At 36.5% G+C, this 18,398-nt stretch overlaps 1 protein-coding gene across 10 annotated transcripts in view; it reads left to right on the top strand.

Annotated features, from left to right (window-relative positions):
* Positions 1-18,398, top strand: part of NCOA1 (nuclear receptor coactivator 1) — a 99,784-nt gene that overhangs the window by 34,419 nt on the left and 46,967 nt on the right. For 8 of the 10 annotated variants that reach the window (XM_045580647.1, XM_036435040.2, XM_045580650.1 and 5 more), the window contains 5 exons: positions 1,508-1,605; positions 8,003-8,180; positions 10,005-10,184; positions 11,928-12,023; positions 13,564-13,704. In XM_045580647.1, coding sequence (XP_045436603.1) covers positions 1,508-1,605; positions 8,003-8,180; positions 10,005-10,184; positions 11,928-12,023; positions 13,564-13,704 — 693 coding nt within the window. The remainder of the gene's footprint in view (positions 1-1,507; positions 1,606-8,002; positions 8,181-10,004; positions 10,185-11,927; positions 12,024-13,563; positions 13,705-18,398) is intronic. The other 2 variants (XM_036435044.1, XM_045580652.1) reach the window with 1 other exon arrangement.

Genomic DNA, 18,398 nt, shown 5'->3' with positions numbered 1-18,398 from the left:
GGAAAAAAGTAACTCAGAGGAAGCAGAGACAACACAGAGAGCAGAAGGAAACTTAAAACCAAACGGTCCCTTAGAGACAAAAGGAAAACTATGTTATCCGTGAAACAAGAACAAAATGCTATAAAATGAAACGTTCAAAATAAAAATAAATGACCTAATTAAAAATGGGCAGGCGAATAGACATTGATCCAAAGAAGACACGTACATGACCAATAAACACATGGAAAACATTGCTCAGTGTCATAGCCATCAGAGAAATGCGATCAGAACCACACTGAGAGACCACTTTATACCCACAAAACAACGATAGAGGACACATGAAATCACACGTGCAGTTTAAGTAATAAACTACGCTTGGACATTTTTATTGTGACCTCACAATACTGAAGAGGAATGGTGGCAGAGCTACACTGTTTGCAGCATTGTGTGAATTTAAAAGGAAAGGCCTGACGCAAACGATGTTAACGTCAATGAAAAATGAATGGTGACTATGTGAATGGATGCTATGTCATTTTATGTATTTTTTGGAATATTTTTTAAACATTTCATTTTTTAAAGTATAAAAATGAATTGCAATACTCAATAGTATACTTGTTTTTTGGTGAACTAATTCATCTGACAGGTTGGAAACTTTTATTTAAGTGTAAATGCTGCTTTAAGATGATGGATGGATTTTTCAACATCATCACACAAAAGAATTTCAAAGCACTCTAGCAGTTTACAGTTTTACCGATCAAATCATCATAACATGATGTGAAAGGTTAGTTGTTCATGCAGACTCCCAAAATGAAAAATCATACCTTCACTTTCTCTTCAGTGGCAATTGGTCAGAAAAGAAAAAAAAAAATTGATGAAAACAATTATTCTTTTATAATTTATCCATTTCTTAAAATTTTTTGGTGTAGACTTGTTAGAAAGCTATATAGAATTACACCATTTTTCTCAATGCTGGAACACTGGACTTTGTAGGTCAGAATTCAAGTCCTCCCAAGGCCACTAACTATTGTAGTTACTATGTTATTTGGAACGCAATACTTAACCTTTGTGAATTTTATCTTCTATAAAACAAGTATAACTGAGACTAAGTGTGAAAGTGCCTAGTCAGCGATTTTCTCCCTGTGTGCCACAAAAAAAATTTTAAAACATGCAATACCTGTTGGTACTAGTCAGGGGTACTAACCTCTTTCCCCTTAGATTACCAAATAAAGAAATGACAACAGTCAACACAGTAGTAACCATCTGGTGTGAATGAATCAAAATCATACCTATTTTTTGTGTGTGTCAGATCGGCAAAATAAATAAACAAACAAACAAATAAATAAATATTGGTGTGCTGCAGAATTTTAGTAATTAGTGTGCTCTGAGATGAAAAGGTTGAAAATCACTGGCCTAGATAATACATACATATTATCTGAATCTGAAATTAGGGGAGTCTATGTCTTCTGAAACTTGCCATAATAGAGATAAGCCCATTTTGGGTGTGTGACTTTTTGGTTCTTTATTGTAGAGAAATCAGCCACTGACGACGAAGTGCAGAAGTCAGACATCTCATCGAGCAGTCAAGGAGTGATCGAAAAGGAATCCTTGGGGCCTCTTCTTCTGGAGGTAGCTGTTCTCATTGACTTGGAAAGTGATCCCATGCTGAGTTCTAGCCAGCTTGGGGTTTTTTCTTCTTTTGTATCTTATAACCCACCAATAAATTATAAAACAGAGTAAAGTTTTAAAGAACTTTAATACTTACTTTACTTTCGGGAACTATTTTGTTACTATTTCAGAATTAAATGTTAATAATGATCATAAGACATTTTCATAAAGGCATTCTAAATAGTGAAATAAAAAACTGAATTTACTTATTTAGTTGGGAAACTAAAACAGAATTCTAGTGCTGTCTATGTGTCTACTGTAGAATTTCGTCTTTGAATAAGGGATGCCTCACTTTTGCAGTAGGTGTTTTCCTGAAAAGTTTTCTGACTAAAAATGTGTTAATTGTTTATGGAAACATTGTAAGAGAATGTACTATTTTAATAGCCTTCTATCAATTTTTTTTAAAGTAAACAACTCCTAAATGGGAATTACTCTGTAACTGCTTTGTGCTTTTTCTATTTAATCTTTACTCCCTCTATGCTCAGCACAGATGTTTTGTTTCCAAGTGTGCTCATTACCTTAAATGTTCACTCTCATACATGAATGTTTAAAAATATACATATGTGTATGTACACACTTATTCCCCACAGCGTATCCTCTTCTATCTCTAGCCCTAATTCTAACATGTATTATATTACATATATAAAGTAGAGATATAGCTGTAGACATAAAATAAATTCTTCTTTCCTTATCCTACCTTAAGGCCCTTTTTTCTAGTGAAGTGTTTCTAACAAACATGTATGGGTCTCTTTTCACCCTAATTATCGAATATTTCTGTATCTTGCATTAACCATAATTCCTTCTACCAACACTGCTGATGTGAGAACATTGTCAGAACTCAATTCTTGCTTTTCTGGTTCCAGAAATATTATGTATTCTCTTTGCTTCACCTTTCATCTCTAAAGAGATGACACCCAAATATATACTTCTTGCTTTAACCTCTTCCCATAATCCATTTCTGTACTTCTAACAAGCTGCTAAACATTTTTGACTCTCGTATTAGCAACCTCTCCCCTCAAAATCTAAATTCTTTATTTCTCCTCCATGTTAGACAGTACTTTGTAGCATTAGGCTATTGGTTTTAATGATTTTTATCAGGAGAATGAGCACATACTTTTTAGAAGTGTAAAATATAGAAGGCATTGGATAGCAGATAGAAGCTTCTCTCTGAGCCAGTGCATACATACACATGTAAGTGGGAGAGCAGGAAGCTATCACATGTGATGGACTCTGCTTTTTTTATTATTATATTCTTTTCACAAGCCATCAAACATGACTTCAGTTCAGAAACACTGTTGTAACAAATATAGTAAAAATGTTAATGGTAGAATATATAGATGTTCACTACAAAATTCTTTCAACTTTGCTATATGTTGAAAATTTTTAATATAAGCTATTAGAGGAAAATAAGTTAAAGGAAGAAAAGTATTAATACTTTAGGCTCATTTCCCGCTTTCCCCCCTCATCTTGCCCCTGTGTCACTGTCCCGCTACTTGGTTACACGTAGGCCCTTCTCAGAGACCTGCTCCAGCCTAGCATTTGCTGCTCATCTCTGCCACTCTGCAGGGTCTTTTCATATCTTCTCATTTTTCTGTGAGAGTTCTACCTGTCTTCTTGGTGCCCTGAGTTTAAAACTAGCCTAAGAATCTTCTGTCTCCTTTCATTTCATTAAATACTCATTAAATTTATCTTCTTCATTAATGTCATTTACGATCATGAATAAATATAAGGTATAGAGGGCCTTGAGGTTTCTGGAGTTCCTCTAGGATAATGTCATCATTTCAGTCCTAGTTCCACACGTTCTTCAGAAACCACAGAGATGAGCAAGGAGAGTAAAGAGATGGTCCACAAGCTGAATGCAGCACAACTGCAGGCGGAATGCTGCTACTGCTGCTTCAGTTTGAGGAAACATCTGCTATTGCTGCATGAGAAAGGCCCACAACACTTTAAAATGAACAGCAATGACAGCAAAACAGCCACTCAAAAATTAAAAAAAATTAAAAAGTAAGTTTTTTTAGCAGATGAAATTATTATCCTGAAAACCACTATGAATTAAAGGGAAATTGTAACACAACATTACAAACAGATTAAATGTCATTAAGCAAGCACTTTTAAATGTGAAAACAAAACATCAAATTCAAAACTTCAAAAACCTCAGAATAGAAATATATTTAGGATCTTGACTCCAATGAGCAAATAATTTTATTTATGAGCTATAGATATATGAAACAGAGACTGTCCAGTAGAATTACTAACTTTTACTGACTTCAGAGCTGCCTTCATGGACAGCCTTTCCCATTCCTCTTCTCTGCCCTCCAACCCCATCCTCGTTGCCTTAAACTCTGTAGAGCCTAATCCAGGGAAGGTGAGAAGAGGTGGTAAAAAGCCACCGTGAGATTGTCCATTGCATCATGTAGGCTGCAGGCTAGTGCTGCACTGTTGAGTAAGTTAGCCATTAGCCACATGTGGCTATTCACAAATAAAATAACAAATTCAGCCGAAACCAGTTTGGCTCAGTGGATAGAGCGTTGGCTTGGGGACTGAAGGGTCCCGGGTTCAATTCCGGTCAAGGGCATGTACCTTGGTTGCGGGCGCATCCCCAGTCGGGGGTGTGCAGGAGGCAGCTGATCGATGACTCTCTCTCATCGATCTTTCTAACTCGCTATCTCTCTCCCTTCCTCTCTGTACAAAATCAATAAAATATATTTAAAAAAAAAAAAAAAAAAAAAAAGACTGCTGCCCTAGCTGTTTTGGCTGGAGTCCTTTAAAAAAAATAAATAAATAAATAATAAAAATAAAAATAACAAATTCAGAGCTTCAGTCTCAGCAGCCACTGGAGCGCTCAGTGCCTACCTGGGGTTAGTGCCCACTGTACTGCAGGCTCGGAATACTCCCAGTGTGCCAGGAAGTTCTTGTTTTACAGTATTGATCTGGAGGGCACTTGCTCATCTAGAAGACCTGCACATCTAAACGTGTTCAAACACTCGCCAAAATTCTCACCCCACAACTTGGCTCTCCACCACCGTTTTAAGACATAAAATTTAAAAAGTAACATGGATTAAGGAGGAAGGTATTTTAAAATAAATGAAGGAATTGGAAGTACTTTCACCACATTTAAAGAGACAGTGGTATTAGAATTTATTATTTAACTAATGCCTGTTGGTCCATGGTAAATACTCAGTACAGGCATTTTTTTAAGCCCCTCATTTCCACTGCTCCTTGTTGTCTAAAGTCTGTTGTCTCCTATTCAGAGGTCTGTGTTATCTGCCTCTAATGCTTCTCGTTTTCCCCTGACCCCCCCCCAAAAAAAAAAAAAATTCTGGTTTTGTCACAGGGTCTCTCCCTACATCTTGCATGTGCATCCATGCTTCTTGCCTTGCTTTTTACCATCCCTACATTGCTGTGTAGCTCTTGGCACGTTTGTCTATCCACTCCCTCTTCCTTAAAATTCTTCCCTTGAAAATCTTCTATAGAACAATCACCTCTCTTCTCTGGCTATTTCTTAACCCCTGTCTCACATTTCTCTTTCTTTGCCTTCCTCTTAAGTTAGCATCCTCCAGGATTCTGGCCTTGACCTTTCCTTTAAAAATAAAAAATAAAAATAAAAATTCTGTGTGCATCTCCTAGGAAGTTGGGGATCTACATCTATGTCTATACGATGTACTGGTGTGTATGTGTGCACATGTGTATGTGTATATAACCCATCAGTTAGGCCATGGCTGGTTTGGCTTAGTGAATAGAGCATTGGACTGCGGACTGGAAATTCCTGGGTTTGATTCTGGTCAAGGACACATGCTCCAATTGTGGGCTCGATCCCTGGTAGGAGGCGTGCAGGAGGCAGCCGATCAATGATATTCTCTCATCATTAATATTTCTCTCTCCCTCTCCTTTCCTCTCTGAAATAAATAAAAATATATTAAAAACAAACAAACAAAATACATCAGTTAGGATTATCTGGATTCCAAGCAACAGACAACAATTCTGACGAATTTAAGTAAATGTGAATTTATTGGAATGCTATTTGGAAATCACAGAACAATGCTTGAAAATAGGATGAAAACAAAATAGCTTAAGGAGTCTAGAAAGCCAAAATCATTCCAATGGTCTCTGAGAAAGACCTATTTGCGCTGTACCCTGCTGCTAAAATGAATGCGTTCCAGCCAAGCTCGGTCTTTTTGTCATTCTCGGCAAGGTCCACAGTCAGACAGAAAATCTCCCAGTGGCCTGATTAAGAACCTCACGAGATTTTATTTAATAGGGAATGAGTAACTCCCCAAAGGAAGTCAGATATTCTGTGAAAGGAGGAAAAGGTGATGGTAGTTAAAAACAAACAAAAAACCCACACAAATGATACATGATCAAATCGAAATGATCTCTCTTCAGAGCATCCCTTTCATTATGTCCTGCTGGCCTTTGAACATCTTTATCTGAAGGTTCCTCCTTCATTTCAAATGTAAGATTTCTAAAACTAAACTTATAATCCTTTTAACTTCCATTTATAAAAAGGAAAAGTTAAAAAAGGAAAAGCCTAGACTCCCCCCGAGTCCCTTTACTCAGGGAAAGGCACTTAACCTTCCAGAACCCTAAAGTCATTAGTGAAGAAGCACCCCGAATGCTTGTTCCCAGGGGTGCTGCAGGTGACCGAGTGCCGCTGGTTCTGCTTCTGTCAAAACCTCGCTTCCACTGCCATTGCCTTCATCCAGGCTCTTGAACTGGACGATTGCATCGGAGTCCCTTGCTTCCCAGCTCCACACTACACCCATGGCCTGAAGGATCTTTGCAAAAGTAGATTACGTCACTCTCCTCTACAAATAGTGCCTTCAAGAAGGTCCCCGTTGCCTCTAGGACTAATTTCTTATTTTTGTTGCTGCTTTTCCTTGAAACTTAAAAAAAAAAAAAAAAAAAAAAAAATTACTATTAAATATAACACAAATATTCCAAATGCATACAAAGTTATTTTTTTAACCTCTGAGCTGTTTCCGCTGTTTTGAATGTCCTTTCACCACTCATTCACCTGAGTGACAAAATTAAATGTGTTATTATTTGGAAGATACCTTCCAGGCATCATATTATCATTACCACCTGCCTCATAGAAAAGGTCAACAAATTGGGACATTTGTCTCTCTTAAAGAGAAAATTAGTAGCCCATAAACATTTTAACTCTTTTAAGAACTTGTTCCAGATAACCAGCAAACACCTGTGTGATACAAAGGATTTTTCTCTTACTACAAGATTCTGTAAATGTTCTGCTTTTTAAAGGTCTTGCTTTTATTGCTCATATATTAATACATGCTATAGCAAAGTAAACTGCTTTATGTTTCACTAAGTGGAAGGGTTATAAATACCCAAGGGGCCACCATCCACCTCTGTATTCTGGATCTTCTCTTGGGATTCCACAGTTTGTGGTATGTGACTGTCAGAGTACTGAATGAGGTGCCAGGGTGTCGTTATGTTTATTAAGCTCAATTTCTCTCTTATGCTTTGAATTACACTGTAAGTGGAGGTTCTGACTTTTTACTACACCCTGTGGGTTTTCTGTTCCCCTGGGGGCCATACATCTCCTTTTGGAGGCCCTGGCTCTAGCTCTGTGATTTGGGCCTCCTGTGCACTGCCACTCTCTCCCCTCTGCCTAGACTGTTCTCTCCTCCTTTTCCCCTCCTTGGCTGTTCCTTTTATAACTAAGGGAGAGGTCTGTAAGGAGCCTTTCTTTGCCTTCCTCCCCAATCTCCCCTTCCCCCCATTAAGTTATCCTTCTTTGTTCATAGAATAGTCCGTGTATGTCTCTGACACTGCATTCATCCCTGGGATTTATTATGTCTATGTCTCTCACTCTGCCATAAGTTCCTTACGGATAGAAATGGGTACATAGGTCATTCATTTCAGATCTGCTACCAGAAAATGTCTCTCTGAGGAAAAAAGTTGACATAATTCATTTATGCCTACTTGAAACATTAGTGTACTGTCTGTTTAAAAAATTCTGTCCTTAGGGGAGGAGGTGGTTAGAGAGCAACCAAAGGACTTGTATGCATGCATATTATTACAACCAATGGACCCAGACACTGGGGCGGTGGGGGCTTGCTCGGGCTGGGAAGGGATGAGGGAGGGGGTCAATTGGGGGAAAAGGAGACATGTATAAAACTTTAGACAATAAAAAAAAATTTTTAATTAAAAAAAAGAATCCTGTCCTGTCCACAGAGATCATGCAATGTAAATCTTCCATTCAGCTACACTCCTTTTTTTTTTTAAACTTAACATATATTGCTGACCTCTTTTTCAATACAGAAGTATATGTTTATTTTTCTTTTTATCTTTTAACCTCTCAATCCCCTCCCCCCTTTTGTGTGTGTGTGTGTTGCAGGCTTTGGATGGATTTTTCTTCGTTGTGAACTGTGAAGGGAGAATCGTATTTGTGTCAGAGAATGTGACCAGCTACTTGGGTTACAATCAGGAAGAATTAATGAATACCAGCGTCTACAGCATACTGCATGTGGGGGACCATGCAGAATTTGTGAAGAACCTGCTACCAAAATCACTAGGTACGAAGAAATGTATTTTTTAAAAGAATATGAACTCCCTGTAGCTTCTCTTTATGCAAATATATTATTTACCTTAATATAAAGTATAATAATATACTAGTATTATAATTATAATACATGTTATTACTCTAAGAAATGTATGTTATCATATATTAAAATATTTTAAAATTTAGTTTCAGTCTGAGATGAAAGTATGAAGAGGGAATGCCATCACATGGCTGATGGAGAGCATCCCTTTCCACCTCTCCCTCCAGATCATGCCCGGGTTTGGGATAGTGACGGGAGCAGAAGCTTCCGCCTGAAATTCCCTTTGTTTTCCATTTTTATTATGTCCAAGGAAGAGAGAGATGTGTATCCCTCCCACCACCCTGCTCAAAGGGGAAAAGGGAGGAAGGAAAGAAAGAAGGGAAAGGAAGGGAGGGAGAAGGGATATATTATCATAATATTATGTACTTATTATAATCAGCACTTTTGGACGAAAGTAATTTCAGCTCAGGAATTCTCAGAATGATTGGACGAGTGACCAAGGAGCCTAGCTTAGTGGTTGGTTAGGGTCTGATTTCTAGCCTCTCTGTTCCCATTCACTAGTGACTAAGCCATGTGCCTACTCTTGAGCCTATATTGCTCCAAAACTGGAAGGAGGACCTTGGCTAGAAATTCTGTATAACCAAACCAAATATGCAAATAGAATTTATCCATAGCTCTCTATCTCCTACAATGTTTACCTATTCCTTCTTTGAAAAGAGTACTATAGTAACGGGGCCTGAAATGATTGCTTTTATTAAAATCACTAGTCCGATATGTGAATTGTCAATGGGTCTTTCTGTGTCTTGTTATAAAGTTTTAGAGTATAAATGACTTTAGAGATAACACTGTGGATTCCTTTATTTTAAAGATGAGGCAAAGATTAAGAAATTAACCCAAACCTCACCACTAGCGCATAGCAGAACCAAGACTCCTTCCTCCAGTGTAGGTTTGTTCCCAGGATTTCCTCTAGCAGCTGCAGAGTGATGAGATCGTAACAAAGAAAGAGGGTCAGTGGAAACAGTGACCTGCCAAACAAATTCTTTTTTGAAATGTATAGATATAAAAAGAAGAAAGAAAGAAAGAAAGAAAGAAAGAAAGAAAGAAAGAAAGAAAGAAAGAAAGAGAGAGAAATACAGACATCTTTTCTAGAATCCTAGATTCAATTTTTCTTTTACTGAATCAGGTGACATTTCTGTTTTAATGGTCATTTTTATGTAATAACTTATTGATTACCCATAATATTCAGAGTATTATATAAACTGTGAAAAAATAATTATAAGAAGCCAAGGTTGTTCTCTATTCTAAATATTTTATTTAATCACAGACTCCTTTGATAAACTTTGAATCCAAAAAGATGCACAAGCCCGTCCTTAAACCTTCACGCCTGCCAGGTTAAAACTTCTGTTTGACAGTGGACCTAAGGTTTTCAGTCACTTTTTATTGCCAGAATATTAACTGGAAACAAAATGGAAAAGCTTATTAACTGCTGTTAAATTTGAGTAAAAAAAACTAGCTAACTATCATGTTTGTCTCTGTATATGAAGAATGCTAATGAATTAGGGTACTTGTAAGGCCTTATCGTTGAGAGGGGAAAATCCTAAACAGTCGCTTGAAATTTTACAATTATCAAATTGGTAGACATTTACATTTGCTAAGGAAGGTAAGTATCCTGCTGCCTCAGGATAACATAATTAAGTAGATGGCTAACTAAATACATGGTTAAATGTGTCTTTTGTATCTTCAGATTTTGTACTTTTTCACTTATTCACAGGGATATAATCAATTTCTCTTCCACAGTAAATGGAGTTCCTTGGCCTCAAGAGGCAACACGACGAAATAGCCATACTTTTAACTGCAGGATGCTAATCCACCCTCCAGATGAGCCAGGCACCGAGAACCCAGAAGCTTGCCAGCGGTATGAAGTAATGCAGTGTTTCACTGTGTCACAGCCAAAATCAATTCAAGAAGATGGAGAAGGTAAAACAAAGGGTGATCTTAAGGTTTTTAGTTGCTTTTTCCATGGCTTTCATGAATAGGGAGATAATTGATTATAACAACTGCCTTCTTCAGATAGTATTTTTGGTTACTGTATTATAGATCAAAATGGCTGTTCAATTTGCTATGTATTTCTTAATTTTTAAGAAAAAAAAAATTGCTAACATCTATAATCACCCCTTTAAAATGCCCCCAATTTCTCAATTTTAAGCTGGCATTCCTAGTAAAATGTCAAATTCGTACCAACTTGCTGCCTAGAAATAAGAGATGTCGCTAACTGATGCCAGTTGGAAACGTACCAGACGCAGCAGGCTGGTGAACAGCTCTGATTTTTTTTGAGTTTCAAGTTTAGAGTGCAGGGAACATTGGAGAATACAGTTAGCAATTTCGAGGCCATACAAGGTAATTTATAAAGAGAGAGCTTATGAACAGATGAAAACACAGCCGAAGCTCTAATATGAACATGGCATCATCATGGCTTTAGTCAAATATGTGACAGTGGATGGGTTTTCCATGTGAACTGAGACGGAGCTAAGTTAAGAGAACACCACAAACTGGAAACTGGAATAAGGACCTGGGAAGGTAGGAGAAGAGAAGTTAGTCATATGCAAACCCCCCCTCCCCCCGCTGTTTCCCCAAAAATAAGACAGTGTCTTATATTATTTTTTCTCCCAAAGTTGCGCTAGGTCTTATTTTCAGGGGATGTCTTATCTTTCCATGCGCTAGGTCTTATTTTCGGAGGATGTCTTCTTTTCGGGGAAACACGGTAGTAGGTAGCTAGTCTCACCAGGGAATGAGTGCCATGATCTACTGGGGACTTTTTCTAAAATAAACATGCCAAGCTGCTTTAGATGAGTAAAGTTCATATAATATTTAGCCATGTGATATTGCACATTCAAAAAATCTGGAGCTGGAATGTAGAAAAAATTATAGATCTAACAATATAAAGTCCTATATCAAAGGCAAATTTATGCTTCTTTAGAAAGAGTTAAAGGTTTTTCTCATAGGATAATTATTATCTGCACAGAAGTAGTTTTGCTTAGTTTTAAGCAACATAGTAAACTTTTAAATACATTCTAAAGTCCATTTCTTATAGACATCAGTACTTAATGGCTACAAAAATTAAATTTTTTTATTCTTTTTTTTTTTAAAGAACATTTATTTTTTTATTGATTTTAGAGAGAGCGAGAGGAAGTGAAACATTGATTTGTTGTTGCACTTATTCATGCATTTATTGTTTGATTCTTGTATGTGCTCTGATTGGGAATTGAACCCATAACCTTGGCATTTTAGGATGATGCCCTAACCTACTGAGTTACCAGGTCAGGGCTTATGAATAATATTTATAGCCATTAAGTACTGATGAGTATAGGAAATTGACCATAGAGCTATATTTTAAAATTCACTGAGTTACTTAAATCTAGGCAGAATTACTTTTTTATCTTCCAAGTACATGAGATGCATCAGTCTCCTGTAGTTTCTAGTTTATGTAAGAACAGTCAATGGGAAGGGATTACTTATGCTAACTAGATCTGTACCTGGAGCTGCCTGGTTTAGGTTGCCAGTGATTTTATTTCTAGCATTATACTTTTATGTAGAGTGACTCCAGTATTGTGTCAGATCCTATAAAATGTATTACTTCTATAAAAACTGATAATGTCAAGTAATAGATTGTGAATCATTTTCTACCCTTTTTGTTAATTTTCCCTTTCCTGTTCTGGGCAGATTTCCAGTCATGTTTGATTTGTATTGCACGGAGATTGCCTCGGCCTCCAGCTATCACGGGTGTAGAATCCTTTATGACCAAGCAAGATACTACAGGTATTAATTGCAAAGTTAAAAAATGTTCCATCAGTATTAATGATGTCGGCTATGCTTTTAAAATCAATTACATCCCAGATTTTGTATCTGTCTGTTCTCTGCTTTTCTACTTATGTCCGTTTGTCTTGCACAGAAAACATTTTAAAAGGTGGTTTTGATGTTGTGCATTTTAGATATTATAATCACTATTTTTAACTCTTCATGTACCTATATTTGTTTTTATTATAAATTATTTTGCATAACCATGGAATAAAATTTTTTAAAGCTATTTGACAGTGTAGATTTAAATAAGTATATTTATAAATGGATACAAGTACGGTGGTTTTAATATTATGCTTAAATGTATTTGGCTCTTTTTTCCTTTATTTTTAAAATTTATTCAGCACATATAATTTTTGAATACCTAGAAATACCTGTCACTATGTATGATTGCTTAAGACTATACACGGTTGAGCAAAAGGCAGTGATGTAATTACAAATCATGATATGTCTTATGATGGAAAAGCTGTGAGATGGTAAGGTAAGCTAATAGGGAGGAACTTTTAATGAAGACCTGGCTGAGGAGCTGATATTGAAACCTTAAGGTTGAGGTGTTGGGAGGGAATGGTGGGGAGGGGCCCAGGGCAGAGTACGTGCTCCCGATGGAGGAGACAGCTTCAGGAACCCCAGGAGGACAGGCGTGTGTTAGAAGAACTGAAAGAGCCACAGGGCGAGGAAAGGCGACAGTGCCTGACAATAGCATCCTCTCTTGAAGGCCTACTTCAGCTTTGATTTTCATCAAAAACTAATTATTATTGCTCCTTACAAAAATGTAAAATAACTTCCTTGTTATTTAGTCTTCACTCTAGCACATCACGTTTTTGTTTTTTTTACATCAGTTATATGTTTCACTCGCCTCTTTAATGAAGAGAGAGATCACCTCTACTACATTTCATTCTTTGTGAAAAGTTTAGTTTTAATGTGCTTTTTTTCATTTTTACCATTGTTTATAAGATCCTCTTACAATATTTGCTCATTTTTTTTTTTTTGTCCCAGAAATCTAATATTCCGGTGTTGTATGCTTTATTATTGTGTTTTTCAAGGATCATTTCCAACTGCTCTTACTAAAGAGTAGGAGGAAATAAATTACCGAAACAGTATATTCATGCCTGCCTCTCCTTCCCCAGTGAGTGACTCAGGCACTGGTGTGGAGATAGAGAGCAGGGTCCACAGGGCAAGCCAGAGGCGTCTGGGCAGCGTTAGTCCCAGCAGCTACAGGTCTTCACGGTGTGACTTCAATACTTGGCTGGAAATGAATTTCAGAATATTACATGCCAGTAGGTAACACACTCCAAGGCCAAAACAATTTTTCATTATCATGCCACAGACATCCTTTGTTGCCATAGGTACTAAAAATTAATAGTGCTTTTTAGTGATTTTTTCCCCATTATGCATTTGGGGGGGAGGGCAGAATATTTCTGAGAAGCGGTGGTTCATTGTGAAATACAGATTATTTAGATCAAGAGGCTATCATAAATGTGACGTTTTATTCTTTGGATAGGTAAAATCATCTCTATTGACACGAGTTCCCTGAGAGCTGCTGGCAGAACTGGCTGGGAAGATTTAGTGAGAAAATGCATTTATGCTTTTTTCCAACCTCAGGGCAGAGAGGCGTCTTATGCCAGACAACTATTTCAAGAAGGTAAAGTTTTCTCTCAGTTACTTTCACTAACTTTCCTCTTTATTAATATTGAATAACGTATGTGGAATTTATGGCTTGATAAGTATTTTCTCCAAATTACGATTTTTTGCAATAATCAGTTTCAGAAAAGGAAGAAATGGGTAAGCAAAGTAACTCATGAGTGGATCCTGAGTTCTGGGATGTACATTTATAATGACTAGGATATCATGTGGTGGTCACTCATTCATTCATGCATTCATTCATTTGGCAGACATGTATCAGATTCCTCACATGCATAGAATACTATGTAAGGTGGCAGGAATACCGTGATGTTTAAGAAGCAGGGTTTTGGTGTCAAGGAGTTTAAATGGTATTAGGAGAATATTTGACAGTTTTAAAGATCCGTGGGCTATCATAGAGGTATAAACAAAAAGAAGGAAAAATTTGATTATGACTTGAGGAATCAGGAATGGCTTTAGAGAGGAAGTAGCATTTTTGTCTGGCTTTGGAAGATCATTCCCAGCAGAACAGGCATGTACAAAAGGCTTCTAGATAATACCAAGGTCTATATTGTGAATGTTTTCTTCATGACTGTTACAGTACCTGTATCTCCTGATTCAGGTTGAAGTTTCAAGTTATAAGTATGAAACTAATCATATGAAGGTAACAATTATTGAATAGATGCTGAATCTTAGTAAGCCTATGGGAGTATAAAACAAGTATTTCTCTGCCCTTCAGGAACTTAACAGTATTATAGGAAAGACAGGGAAAATTATCTTAGAATTAAGTCCAGAAAGTTCATAGAGATTCTAGCTAAAGGGATTTTGATGGACTTAAAAAATATTGCCATGTAATTATGGTAGTTTACTGCCCCAGTAAACAGTTTCTTTGGAAAGAGACTCTCTGCATGGCTATTCCTGAAAAACAATTTAAAAATATTTTTCATTATTTCATCATCCTTCTCGACGTTAACATTTTCCCATAATATTAGGTTTCTTACGTTTACAGATAATTTTCCATTCATTACATTTTAGGTCAACTGCTTCCTAATGATATGGAGGAAACAGCTTACCTTTTTTTTTTTTTTTTTTTTTTTTTTTCCAGGAAGCCATTTATACGAATCTCACTAGTGTAGTCACTAGCATCCTACAGACTAATGGTTCTCCAGTGGGCCTCTTACTAGACTGATTGCTCCCCTAGAAATAATATTGCAGTGAATAGGACCAAGAATCTATGTTTTAGAAAGTTCTCCAGGGAGTACTAGAGTACAGTCAGGTTTGGAAAACATCACAGTTCACAACCAGTGCCATCCCCTGGATGCCAACTTCGTGACTCCCATTCCCAAGAGAGGCATTTACTTTTGCATAGACTTAAGACTCAGGGTATTGTTTCCACTACTGTCTAAAGTGCTGAAGTATATGATACTCTCTGATTTTTGCCTTAATTTTATAACTTGAGCCTTCTAAGACTTCACTTAAAAAACTTTTAATTTTTTTTCTTATAATTTATCTGTATTCCCACTAAGGCAGAGCAGGTCTAAATTATGATCTCATTCTCCAAATGATTGGGCTCCCCATAGATCTGATTGAAGCACAGCTTAAACAAACTATGTGAATTCTCTATAAAATAAATTAAAGTGTAATAAATAATGAATAATCTATCATCATATGAAGTGAAATAATTTAGAGTGAAATGTAAAAACTTCTTCCCATTAGTCATTTCTTAATGTTCTATCTTCCCCCTTTAAAAAAATAAAAAATAAAAAATAAATTCCTCAGTAAAAATAATTTGTATTTTTGTTTTCATAGTTAAGTTGTCCAGAGTTCACATGACTCTTGATTCTAGTGTTTTGGAGATTCAGGATAGCTTACCAAACAGCAGTCATGGGATGAGTAAAATATCTTTTTCTGATATTTTATATTTAGCAGTATCTAACCTGATAAGAAAAATGAGACACTTACATGAGAATCACCCCTACATGGGAATGACCTGCTGAATTGAAGTCTCGGGTGAGGAACGAGATACCTTTTAAAAAGCTCCAAAGGTAATGCTTAAACACAGGCATACCTCGGAGACATTCAGGCTCAGTTCCAGACCACCACGTTATGGAGAGGGTATCACAGTAAAAGCACGTCATAATCTTTTTCCTGATGGAGGGTCCTACCTTCAGTTTAAAAAAAAAACAAAAAACGCATTGTCTCTGAAGCACTATAAAGTGAAGTACAATAAATGAGATATACTGTACATCAATTTAAGAAGTAGAGTTGATGCTGCTGCTTCACTTAAGAACAGTGTGAAAAGAGTGAGACAAAGCATCAGTGTATCCTTGATTTTGTATAAAACTTTTAAAAAGCTTAAAAGTTTTTTAAAAACTTTAAGAAACTTAAAATTCTACAGTGATTAATTTTTAGGCAAGAAAAATGTGTTCTCCATCTGTGTTCTTTTTTTCCTGTCCAATAATTTACTCTTTGAAGGCAGTGGCTGGTATAAAACCTTAATGTGCATTAAAGGTTTAAGTTGGTTTTTATTTAGTTTTTCAGCTGCTTTTGACAGAGAAGCTCATGGACTGCTTTTCACATTTCATTTTTCAGAATCTAATTTGAAAATGCATTTCAGCCAAAGCATATATGGGAACATCAGTATGAGCTCAATTACAGCAATGGTTCTCCATTGAGATTGGGGAGAAATGGATGTCAAGACCACTTGAGGAACTTTTTAAACTAGGAGGAGGTCCATGCAGATGTATATCATTTGGAAAGGTTCTGAGGTTCTGTTCCATTCAGAACGAAGCCTTTAAAGAAAGGTCTAGGTTAAATGTGTCCCAAAGTTCATCTGGGCAAGTGGTTAAACTGGCTTTCTGGGCTCCACCCACACCGCTGAATCAGAGTCTATGGTCTAAGACGTTTTCCTACCGAGAACGTTGGAAATGCACACTAGGCTCCACAAGATAGTCGTAGCTACAACGAGACATGATGTTTCCTGCTGAATTAAGTTTGGGAAAGGTTTTAATCTCACACTTTTGGGGATTCATAAGGCATATTCATGGAATTTAAATTTCTGGGAAGTTCTACAATAACAATGACTTTGTTATCCAGACTTATTTTTCCTCAGAATGCTTATATCTGCATATCAGTTAGCACTTAGGGAGAGTAGTGGTCATGGGACATACTAGGCTAGCCAACCTAGAAAAGTTACATGAAAGTTCTGTTTACCTATTATCAATGAGGTAATGGATCATTTGTCTTTGAAAGATGTTCATATATTGTTACATTGAAAAATAGCTCAAGAAAGCACAGCATATATGTATAGTACGATCTCACCCTTGTATATTTATCCAATTCTAGAAGGTTCACAAAATGTTAACAGTGGTTATCTCTGGGTGATGGATTACAAATGCCTTTACTTGTTCTTGCTCATTTCTCTATTATCTTAACTTTATAATCGCAAAATAATTTTAATGAAAAAATATTACAAGACAGTTGGAAGCAGATTATAGGATCAAGAAGTTTGGAAGCATCATTTAAATGATTAATGCCCATATATAGTGATTAATATTTAAGCAAGAATGTTCTTTGAGACTTGTGTAATGTGGGTGATTCCAAGGTCCATATAACAGATTTAACTTAAAATCTTTTTTATGTCAAATTTTGTTTAGAAAATTTAAAATGAGTTACCTTTTTTTTTTAAAATTTTGATATACTGAATAGAGTTTATTCATTGGTGATTAAAAGTCTTCAACCATCTAGGACTAGTTTTTTTTTCTTTTACCTTAATAACAGTTTTTAAAATTGCATTATTTCTGTATATATCTAGAGAAATACCAAAAAGAAAAGAAATCTCTACCAGGACTGACCTGTGGTATCCTGCCACACACTTTTTTAACCTGCCCATTTAGTTAACGTAGTTGTTGAGGTTTACTCAGCATCAAATTGGGTACGGTAGTACGGTAGTTGTCAACACAAACCAGACAAACTGTGAATCCTACAGTATCAAGAATTTATTCATTTATTCAATGACAATGTTGTCATCATCTTCCAGAACATCATCATAACAATCCAATTTCTGAATTTCCTGGTGAATTTCTTGTGACTCCATTTCTTTCAGAATCAGTGGACCAAATCTCTCATGTTTAGCAATAGCACTGTCTTTAAATGAGTACTTCTTGTCAAGGTAGCCTGCTCGCAGTGCATTTGCAATGCAACTGTCAGTGATTTTCTCCCATGAATTCTTCACCCAAGTCACAACTTTTTGCAGTTTAGGTTTCACAAAGTTTACAGTAAATTAATTTTCATTCTGAGACAGAGCCTGGGGGGGGGGGGTCTTATTTCCAGGGGGATGCCTTATATTTCACTCAGAAGGAAACCTATAAGTAGGTCTTATTTTCGGAGGATGTTTTATTTTCAGGAAAACACGGTAGCTATGCCAGGCAAAACTAGATCAGAAAACAAGGCCAGAACTTGTGATCGTGAGTTTTCAGATAGTTTTGTCCAGGCCTAAATCTTGAAACCCACTTATGGGGATAATTTGGTTTGCAGAGCAAACGTTCATCCAAACAGCTCTGTTAACAATTGTGACTTCCTTCCTCATGTCTTAATTCAAAAGGTTAGTGATTGTTTTATGGGGTTGAAGCTATTGGTGTAAATGGTGTCTAGGGATCAGCTGAATGTGTATATGATTCAGGATGTATATAATTTGGATTTGTTGTTGTTATTGTT

The sequence above is a fragment of the Pipistrellus kuhlii genome, unplaced genomic scaffold, assembly GCF_014108245.1.
Source record: "Pipistrellus kuhlii isolate mPipKuh1 unplaced genomic scaffold, mPipKuh1.p scaffold_m20_p_13, whole genome shotgun sequence".
In the NCBI taxonomy this organism is placed as follows: Eukaryota; Metazoa; Chordata; class Mammalia; order Chiroptera; family Vespertilionidae; genus Pipistrellus; species Pipistrellus kuhlii.
Note: the sequence above shows the minus strand (reverse complement) of the source record. Positions and strands in the feature narration are given on the sequence as shown.